We start from the raw sequence: 11,141 nt of genomic DNA, 5'->3' as shown, positions 1-11,141 counted from the left end.
GAATGCAGTCTATACAAAGCAAGATTATTAGTCTATTAAAGGCAGCACAGCCTCATATTCTGACACCTAATGGGCACGGACTCTTTGTAAAAGGATTATCACTTGAGGACTTTAAAGATACTTTGTAATTCCCATGACATAATTCCCTTGACATAATTCTGTCCAGCAACACAGAGGTTAAAACGTCTGTATTCTGTGGCAAAGTTATGCAATTACATTCGAAAATTACACATTATTTATATGTTTTTTAAGAGACAGTACACCCTTAATTACAGGAAAAGACCAATCGCATATAATAAGGTGACATAATTGACAGCAGGTTAATCCAACGATATTCCCTGGGAAACGGGTCTTAAATCATCCTCTGCTCACTAGCTCCTTTACCTTTCTCGTTTTTTTTCATTCCTCTCGCTGCATTTTTTTGTCCCCCACCATAACCTCTTGAAGTGCTCTACCTGGAAGGAATAGAGAACGTAGTCTGAGACCCAGCTCGGCGTGGGAGTCGAGTCGCACTTAGAGCGGGGAGCAGAGTGAGCCCTGGCTGGCTGGGGAACAGCGTGGGAAGGCAGCACAGCCTCATACTCTGACACCTAATGGGCACGGACTCTTTGTAAAAGGATTATCACTTGAGGACTTTAAAGGTACTTTGTAATTCCCATTCTGGACCTTTTAAACTCTGTATTCCCATGTGAGCCTGTTTTCTTTTGCTATTTCAATTCTGTAAGAACCCTTAAGGTAGCCTGTACCTAAGATGGTGCTGAGAGGCACTCATTCCTGTGCATGTGACATTAAAGGCTATTCTAAATTCTATCTGTTGCCCTTCTCTTTCTATATGGTCCATTACGATTAGTTCCCCCTCTATTCATGAACTTAATCTGTAATATGATGAGTTATTTCTTGATAAAGTTGTCAGGTGAGTTAATAATTAATTCCTTTGGAATTCTCATTGATAACGTATAAGCTTAGTGACAAAGCGTGAACGGGATTTATTTAATAATTGATTGGAGCTAATAACGTGTGAATTAATAATTTAGGTATGAACTTTTTACTTGAGAGCTGACAGTAATAGAAATCCTTTATTTACTATAGTACTCGCTTGCAGTAAATTAGAAATGTTTTGAAGGAAGATTTTCTCTTTGAAGGAAGATTGCCCTCTCACCTCTGAATCGGAAGGTCAAGGTGTCAAGAGTTTATTTCCATCCATATTGACACTCCCAGAGTCATACTGAGGGAGTGCCGCTCTGTCAGAGATGCCATCTGTCAGGTGAGATGTTAAATAAGTGCTTCCTCTCGCCCCCAATAAGTGTAAAAGAACGCAATGCACAGTTCAAAGAAAATGAGGGGACTTTCCCTGGTCTCCTGCCTGTTAGAAGAATCCCAGTCGCTACAAGGGACCTCAGATTGAAATCTGCCTTGATCAACACTGACTTACCTTTCTTTTAAACTGCATCCCTGAATACAGGTGACTCAGCGGTTAACACCGCTGCCTCACAGCGCCAGGGACCTGGGTTCGATTCCAGCCTAGGGCAACTGTCTGTGAGGAGTTTGCACGTTCTCCCCGTGTCAGTGTGGGTTTCCTCCGGGTGCTCCAGTTTCCTCCCACAGTCCAAAGATGTGCAGGTCAGGTGAATTGGCTATGCTAAATTGCCCGTAGTGTTAGGTAAGGGGTAAATGTAGGGGTATGGGAGGGTTCGGGTTGGTATGGACTTGTTGGGCCGAAGAGCCTGTTTCCACACTGTAATCTAATCTAATCTAACGAAATAAGAAATTTACAAATGTTTATAGATTGTTTAGGTGAATGGGCCAAAATTTGGGAGATGAAGTTTAAAAATAGATAAATGTGAGGTTGTCCATTTTAGTCAAAGGATTAGAAAAATAAATAGAAATGGAGATAATAAAAGCCCATTCTAATAAGAGAGTCAAGCTCAAAAAATGGGAGATGGAGGCCTTAGCTAGGCCGAGGGAGGTATCTCTGTCTGAACCTCAGGGTAAACAAGGTGGATCCTTATGCGCTGGCTTCCTCTCAAGGCCCAGTCTGGGGCCTAGCTCTATCACAGTGTAGGGGTTATTCAGGGACACTTTAGACATGTGGTATACTTGCCTTTATAAGAGTTTGAGATCGGGAGGCTATGCTGGAACTACATGAAGTGATTGTTAGGCCACAGCTGGAGTATTGTGTACAGTTCTGGAATCCACATTGTAGGAGGGACGTCATAATACTGGAGAGGGTGCAGAGGTGACATATCAGGTGGTTTTGGCTGGAGAGATTAAGTTCTGGAGAGAGATTGGACAGACTGGAGTTGCAGAGCAGAGGAGATTGAGAGGGGACATGATTGAGTGTATAAATGATAAGGAGCAAAGACAGGAAGAGACATTTCCCCTTGATGGATGGATCAATGACCTGGGGCATAGATTTAAGGCCAGGGGCACAAGGTTTGCGGGGGATGTGAGGAACAGCTGTTCCCCTAGAGGCTGGTGGGTCCTCAAGGCAGAAGACCTCATAACATCTAAAAAGTACCCCGATGTGTACTTGCAATGCCAAGGCACACAAGGTCTTAGGCCACGGACTGGAAAATGGGATTAGAATAGTTAGGTGGTTGTCTTTGACTGGCACAGACGTGATGGGCCGAAGAGCTTTTTCCTGTGATGCAGATCTGTAGCGTTCAGTGCAGCCCATGTCATCAGACAGAGGGGTTCAAACTTTCAAAGGAGATGGGAGAAGCGAGGACTGGGAGGTGAAGAAAGCCCGTTTGGGATTTAATTCCTTACAGGGTTTACTGCGGAGCAGTTCCTCACCAACACCCGAAACCAAACCTTACCCGGGAAAAGAAAAATACGCTGGCATAAATAAAGTGAAACATTGTGAAAATCTCCTGAACAAATACATTATCTTTATTGCAATAATCACACAGAACCTTTCTCTGTTGAGAAATGACAAATAAAACGTGAAACATTTATGGTAATCAGATTTGGCCATCTTCCGGTTTCAAGCGTCCAGCTTCTAACTGTCTCCCCATTTACACTATGGCTCAGAAATGTATGTAACATAAATCTCGTCACCTTCTACTGTAACATTGCGCAGCCGCACAGACCAGTCCACATCAGCCCTCACTTCATCCCACGTTCACCCTCCTCACCATCCAATCAATGAACTTTGCCCATTATTCCCAGTGAAAGGTTATCGTGTGCAGACTTCCTGTCTCCCAGCAAGCTTTGCCATTCCTAGCCAATGCCCTGCTGCTGTGCCACTCTGCTTTCTGATGCTCCCCGGCAAACGTCCCTCTGCCCAATCCATCTGGTTCTAACATTCTCTTCACGTCACGTCGCCAATACTCATACTGTGGAGACATTTTGCATCTCTTTTTCACCACTGTATAGTTTATATTCAATTCCAAAGGCACATTGTTTTCTTGTTGAAGCTGTCACAAAGATTTCTTCGAAAGAAAACTCGACTGTACAATATTATTCGATCAATATCTGATGCGTGACGGTTATAAATAAGTTGAGGCAGATTCTAGTCTGTGCAAACAAATGTATCAGTGACTTAAACGCAGCTTTTAAAGTGCAGACCAGGCCCTATGGAGAATTGCTGGCATTGGTGACAGTGTCTGTCTGAAGAGATGGACTTTTCCACCACCTCAGATACCTTCAGAGTCCCTGCCATTCAAAGAAGGTATTCAATCAGTGAGACTAGAGCCATCTTCACATCAGTAGCTGATTTTAGCCTTCTCAATACTGCCTTCCAATTTCCAATCGATTTCAAATCAAGACCATGTCTATGTCTCTGTCCCAGCTCAAGTACTGGGTTTGGACAATAGTATGACAGAGGTGAGCTCTGACAAATCTCAATCTTTTGAAAGTAGCAGAATCCCAGACTGAAATCCCTTTGCAAAGATATTCAATCACCTGAGATCAAGCTGATTTTGTGTAGCTGCTGCGTCATATTGAAGGCTTCACATTGTCCGTGAGGTTGTATCACACAGTGCCGTGGGAAAGCTGCCAGTCCAGGTCTCTGTGCGAATAGAGATGCAGGAGACGGAAGCCCCTCCCGTGCAGCGAGCCTGAGCAAGCTATCGAAGCTGCTCCAGTCCACAGCCACGCTGAGCTAACAGCTTCACCCTGTCTCCAACCGATGTGTTTACCTGGGACATGGTGAGATGGGAGAGTGAGTACTCTCGGTGGTGGGGCAGCTGAGATTCAGAAGGTCAATTCCAGTAAATTATTGCAATGCATTAGTAAGGAAGTAATGACAGATGAACACGGAGCAGCACGGTGGGCTCAGTGGTTAGCACTGCTGCCTCACAGCACCAGGGTCCCAGGTTCGATTCCAGCCTCGGGCGACTGTCTGTGTGGAGTTTGCACATTCTCCCCGTGTCTGTGTGGGTTTCCTCCCACAGTCCAAAGATGTGCAGGTTAGGTGAATTGGCCCATGCTAAAGTGCCCATAGTGTTAGGTGCGTTAGTCAGAGGGAAATGGGTCTGGGTGGGTTACTCTTTGGAGGGTCGGTGTGGACTGGTTGGGCCGAAGAATCTAATCTAATTTAAACAGAGAATGCGACTAGTTACACAGAATCAAACGCCCAGATTCTGAAACGCTACTGCATCAAGAGACCCAAATGCCCGTGGATTATCAGCCTCGGGATTGGCACATATCCTGTGTTAATGCCAACGATGCCAGCATCCCCTCTCACTCTGATGGGATGAGCTGTCTTCATGATAACCATTCACTGTGGGAGTTCAAATCAGTTACTGATTTACAGAGGGTGGTGATCCTGAGTGGATGTGGTTCATTGGAATGCCATTAGAATGACTCCCCTTCGGTTCAATGGCCATGCTTCCACTCCATTCCGTTCCAATGGCTGGGAGAACAGAGGGATTGTAAAGAAAGGCTTCAGGGATAAACCTAACTAACGGCGGGACAATTAGTGGAGTCTCAGGGACACAATTAATTTTCACTTGGAGAACAAAAATGTGCCAATGTCATTGGGCCAGTAATCCAGAGGGCGGCACAGCGGTTAGCACTGCTGCCTCACAGCACTAGGGACCTGGGTTCGATTCCCGCCTCAGGTGACTGACTGTGTGGAGTCTGCACATTCTCCCAGTGCCTGCGTGGGTTTCCTCCCACAGTCCAAAGATGTGCAGGTTCGGGTGAATTGGCCATGCTAAATTACCCATAGTGTTCAGGGATGTGTAGGTTAGGTGCATTAGTCAGGGGTAAATGTAAAGTTATAGGGTAGGGGAATGGGCCTGGGTGGGTTATGTTTTGGAGAGTCGGTTTGGACTTGTGGGACCGAAGGGCCTGTTTCCACACTGTAGGGATTCTATGATTGTTCTAAGGAAATGTCTTCTCCGGCCACCCTGGCAGCTGGTGGAACACAAATCTAATTAATAAATAACTTGGAATTGACGTCTAGATTCAATTTTAGTGACCATGAAACTTTAGCAACATTCCTTTCAGGGATAGAAATCTACCATCTCTACCTGATCTGGCCTAGCAGTGACTCCAGACCTACAGCAATGTGGCTGATTCTTAATTGAAATGGCATTTGGTGAAAGACTAATTCGGACCAGGCAAAAAGTGCTGACCCTGACAGTGATGTCCACATCCCATGGAAGGAGAAAGAAAAAAAAAAAGCCTAGCTTCTGAAGGGAGAGGCAGCATGTCTGCTAAAGGCCAGCTATTGGTGACTCACCTGTCTGAGCAAGCCCCACACACACACACACAGCTGAGGAAGCTACGGTAGCTGATGCTGGCTATGTGAATTTCTACATTATGAAATAACAGACATATCCATCATGAATCTAGGAAGTAGGGTTACTAAGTTTGTAGATAACACAAAAATAGCTGGTGGTAGTGGACAGGGATGAAGATTATCTCAGAGTACAACATGGCCTGGTGGGTCAATGGGCTGAGGAGTAGCAGGTGGAGTTTAATTTAGGGAAATGTGAGGTGTTGCATTTTGGTAAGGCAGGACATATACTTAATGGTACGGCCCTGGGAAGTGTGGCTGAATAAAGAGATCGGTGTGTGCAAGTTCATAATTCCTTGAAAATGGAGTCCCAAGTAGACAGGTGGTGAAGGAGGCATTTGGCATGCTTACCTTCATTGGTCAAAACATGGAGTGTAGGACATTGGTGAGGCCACTATTAGAATACTGTGGTCGATTCTGGTTTCCCTTCTATAAGAAGGATGTTGTTAAACTTGAGAGGGTGCAGAAAAGATTTACAAGGATGTTGCCAAGGTTGAAGGGTTTGAGATATAGTGAGAGGACCTGAAACGTGAATATAGGGAGTTAGGTTGGAAGTTAGGGTGGGCGGCACGGTGGCACAGTGGGTAGCACTGCTGCCTCACAGCGCCAGAGACCCGGGTTCAGTTCCCGCCTCAGGCGACTGACTGTGTGGAGTTTGCACGTTCTCCCCGTGTCTGCGTGGGTTTCCTCCGGGTGCTCCGGTTTCCTCCCACAGTCCAAAAATGTGCAGGTCAGGTGAATTGGCCATGCTAAATTGCCCATAGTGTTAGGTAAGCGGTAAATGTACGGGAATGGGTGGGTTACGCTTCGGCGGGTCGGTGTGGACTTGTTGGGCCAAAGGGCCTGTTTCCACACTGTAAGTAATCTAATCTAATCTAAAAGGCAGAACAAGCAGAGTAATAATCTCAGGACCTCAGTCTAGTGAGGTCAGGAACAGAGAGCAAGTGCAGATGAACATGTGGCTGCAGGGCTGATGTAGGGCTTCAGATGTATGGATCATTGGGATACCTTCTGGGGAAGGTGGGACCTGTACAAGGAGGATGGGTTGAACCTGAACTGGAGGGGCACTAATATCCTGGGCAGGAGGCTTGCTAGATCTCTTTAGGAGGCTTTAAACCAGTTTGGCAGGGGAATGGGAATAGGAGCTACAGATCAGAGGATGGAGTGACTGCGGTACAGGTAGACACAGCGTGCAGAGAGTCTGTGAGAAAGGACAGGCAGTTGATAGGGCAAAGTTACAGTCAGTGTGATGGGTTGAAATGTGTCTATTTTAAAGAAAGGAGTGTCAGGAATAAGGGCGATGAACTTCGAGCATGGGTTAGTACTTGGAGCTACGATGTTGTGGCCATTAGGAGACAGATTTTGAAAAGGTGCAGAAGTAGCAGAGTTGTCGTCATTGGGTGACTTTAACTACCCTAATATTGATTGGAAACGCCTTGATTCAAATAGTTTGGAGAGAGCAGATTTTGCAAGATGTGTCCAGGAACAGTTCCTGATGCAATATGTAGATAGGCTGACTAGAGGGGAGGCCATATTGGCCAGGTGTCAGATCTCTCACTGGGAGAGCATAGTGATCACAATTGCCTGCCCTTTACTATAGTCATGGAGAGGGATAGGGGAAGATGGCACGGGAAAGTATTTAATTGGGGGAGGGGGAATTACAATGCTATTAGGCAGGAACTGAGGCGCCTAAATTAGGAACAGTTGTTCTCCGGGAAATACACAACAGAAATTTGGAAGTTGTTTCGGGAGCACTTGCTGTGAGTGCTGAATAGGTTTATCCCACTGGGGTAAGGAAGGGATGGTAGGGTGAAGGAACCTTGGGTGAACACCTTCAAGAGGAAGAAGGAAGCTTACTTAAGGTTGAGGAGGTGAAGATCAGACAGGACTCCAGAGGGTTACAGGGTAGCCAGGCAAGAACTGAAGAATGGACCTATAAGAGCTAGCAGGGGACATGAAAAAGCTTTAGCAGGTAGGATTAAGGAAGAGTCAAGATTAGAGTGGTGCTGGAAAAGCACAGCAGGTCAGGCAGCATCGGAGGAGCAGGAAAATCGACGTTTCGGGCAAAAGCCCTTCATTGGGACAGGATGAGGAAGTGGAAGGGTGGGTTAATAAGTTTGTCAATGACATGAAGGTTAGTGGAGTGGTGGATAAGTGTGGAGGGCTGTAGTAGGTTGTAATGGGACATTGACAGGATGCAGAACTGAGCTGATAAGCAGCAGATGGAGTTCAACCTGGAAAAGTGTGAAGTGATTCATTTTGGAAGGTCAAATCTGATTGCAGATTTTTGCCCAAAACATCAATTGTCCTGCTCCTCGGATGCTGCCTGACCTGCTGTGCTTTTCCAGCAACACTCTAATCTTGTCTCTAATCTCCAGCATCAAATTCTACATTTATATGAGGAACAAGAGGATGGCCAGAGTGAGGGTCAGGCTGATCAGGGATAGTGGAGGGAGCTTGTGTCTGGAGTCAGAGGAGGTGGGGGGGGGTCCTTAATGAATACTTTGCTGCAGTATTTACTACTGAGAGGGACCTTGACGTTTGTGAGGACAGCGTGAAACAGGCTGATATGCTTGACCAGGTTGATGTTAAGAAGGGGATGTGCTGGAAATCTTGACAAACATCAGGATAGTCTCATCGATCAGATGGGATATACCCGAGGTTATTACAGGATTGCTGCGCCTTTGGCAATCGTCCTCACTGTCCACTGGACTAGTGCCACATGATTGGAGGGTGGCAAACGTTATTGCCTTGTTCAAGAAAGGGAATAGTGATAACCTTGGGAATTGTATACCCGTCAATCTAACATCAGTGGTGGGCAAATTATTGGAGAGGATTTTGAGAGACAGGATTTATGATGACTTGGAAAAGCAGAGTTTGATTAGAGATAGTCAGCACGGCTTTGTGAGGGGCAGGTCATGTCTCACAGGCCTTACTGAAGTTTTCGAGGATGTGACAAAACACATTGATGAAGGATGTGGCGTAAATGGATTTTAGCAAGGCATTTGATAACATTCCCAATGGTAGGTCATTCAGAAAGTAAGGAGGCGTGGGATACAGGCAACTCTGCCTGTCTGGATACAGCACTAGCTGACCCAGAGAAGACAGAGGGTGGTAGCAGATGGAAGGTATTCAGCCTGGAACTCAGTGACCAGTGGTGTTCTGCAGTGATCTGTTCTGGGACCTCTGCTCTTTGTGATTTACATAAATGACTTGGATGAGGAAGTGGAAGGATGGGTTAAGATTTAAACAGGACTGGAGGGGTAAAGTTTTCACAAAGAGGGTGGTGTGTGTCTGGAATGAGCTGCTAGAGGAAGTGCTGGAGGCTGGTACAATTACACCATTTAAAAGGCAACTGGATGGGTATATGAATGGGAAGGGTTCAGAGGAATGTGGGCCAAGTGCTGGCAAATGGGACTGTCAGATTGGGACGTGATTCTGGTCAGCACGGACGAGTTGGACCGAAGGGTCTGTTTCCGTGCTGTACATCTCTGTGGCTCTATAAATTAAAGTAGATATTGTGAAAGGGATAGTGGTAACACTCGCACATGACCGACCAAGGATGGGAGGAAAGGATTAGTGGCAAAAGGAAACATAATGGTACAGTCTGAGTCCTTCACCAATTAGAATTAGGTCCATCCTGTTTGTTGTTGTACCAGAACGGCCTGGATTATCAAGACTGCAATTTCAAAATTCGTGCATAGAATATTGGCGTCAGTGTAAAATAGGAAATATCAACAGTCTCCTGGGACACACTGATTTAATAAATGGAGTAATGCACATTGTGCTTTTGGCAATAAACCCTCCTGAAGGGACATACAGCAGAGGCTGTGTATGCTCACTGAACCTTGAAGGGAAATAGGAATACTTTGCTTTGTCAATGGGAGATTGTGTTCAAAAAACAAGGAGGCTAATCTCTGGTGAGGCCCCAGCCGGAATATTCTGGAATGGTCCGAAGCACCACACTTAAAGAATGTTCGAGTCTGGGGAGGATTCAGAGGCAGTAACCCAGAATGGTTACAAGCAGGAGTTACAGGGAGATTGGACCAGATTGAAAATACTTTTTCACAGAAGGGGAAAAGGAACCAATGGAAATATTCAAAATACAGCGGGTTTCAATAGAGCATGCAAGGAGAAAGGCTTTTCTCTCAAATACAGGTCAATAACGAGGACTCAGCTCCTAAACACTTGATAAAAACAACCGGGAAAGGAAATTAGATTAGATTACTTACAGTGTGGAAACAGGCCCTTCGGCCCAACAAGTCCACACCGACCCGTCGAAGCGTAACCCACCCAGACCCATACCCCTACATTTACCCCTTACCTAACACTACAGGCAATTTAGCATGGCCAATTCACCTGACCTGCACATTTTTGGACTGTGGGAGGAAACCGGAGCACCCAGAGGAAGCCCACGCAGACACGGGGAGAACGTGCAAACTCCACACAGTCAGTCGCCTGAGGCGGGAATTGAACCCGGGTCTCTGGCGCTGTGAGGCAGCAGTGCTAACCACTGTGCCACCGTGCCGCCCACAAATGAACAGTGAGTTGCTTCACACAGTGAGTAGGATCTGGAATGTATTCTCTGAGTGAGTGGGGGAATTAGATTGTTCATCGATTGACGATTGTTCATTTTAACTCATTGATGGAATGAGTGCGTCACTGACTGGGGCAGCCTTTATTGCCCAGAGGGCAGTTAAGAGTGAACCACATTGCTGTGGGTCTGGAGCCATATGTCGGCAAGGAGAGGTAGGGATGGCAACTCCTTCCCGAAAGGACGTTTGTGAACCAGATGGGTTTTTCCTGACACTCAGCAATAGGTTCATGATCATCATAAACTCTTCATTCAATTTCCACCATCGGCCATTTGGCCCTGGGTCCCCAGCACATTCTTGAGCCTCTGGATTTACACTCCAGCAATAATGCCAACACCTCCCCAGTAGATTCGGATTGAAACTTTGAATGGACAGGTGGAGATGAAGTGAAGGAATAATTTGCAGGGTTTTGAGAAATCTGGGATCATTTAGCCAGCTCTTTTAAAATGGCTGGCCCTGGCTGACTGATCTCCTCCTGTCTCTAGATTAGAGCGGTGCTGGAAGAGCACAGCAGGTCAGGCAGCATCTGAGGAGCAGGACAATCGATGTTTCGGGCAAAAGCCCTTCATCAGGAGTAAAGGCAGGGTGACTCCGGGGTGGAGAAATAAATGAGGATCTCCTCTGTCCCTCCAATATTCAATGACTCAAACCTCCCTGCCACAAAGACAACGTTTCACAACTCAGGTTCCCACGGAGACACCATTTCAAGGCTTGAAAACGGTCATAATCCCGGTGTGAGCATTGAGGGAGTGGGACGGGGTCCAAGAGAGAGAGTGGGGGGAGGGGTGGGGGCTGAG

General features: G+C 46.3%; 1 protein-coding gene across 5 annotated transcripts in view; it reads right to left on the bottom strand.

The window, feature by feature from the left end:
• Positions 1-2,874: 2,874 nt before the first annotated feature.
• Positions 2,875-11,141, bottom strand: part of LOC122542463 (GRAM domain-containing protein 2A-like) — a 69,775-nt gene continuing 61,508 nt past the window's right edge. For 4 of the 5 annotated variants that reach the window (XM_043680187.1, XM_043680184.1, XM_043680185.1 and 1 more), the window contains exon 12: positions 4,473-4,858. In XM_043680187.1, coding sequence (XP_043536122.1) covers positions 4,822-4,858 — 37 coding nt within the window. In that variant the 3' untranslated portion in view covers positions 4,473-4,821. Of the gene's footprint in view, positions 4,143-4,472; positions 4,859-11,141 lie in introns of those variants that run through there. The other variant, XM_043680186.1, reaches the window with a different exon arrangement.

This window comes from Chiloscyllium plagiosum, chromosome 40, assembly GCF_004010195.1.
Source record: "Chiloscyllium plagiosum isolate BGI_BamShark_2017 chromosome 40, ASM401019v2, whole genome shotgun sequence".
Lineage (NCBI taxonomy): Eukaryota > Metazoa > Chordata > Chondrichthyes > Orectolobiformes > Hemiscylliidae > Chiloscyllium > Chiloscyllium plagiosum.
This window is presented reverse-complemented; position numbering and strand designations above follow the sequence as displayed.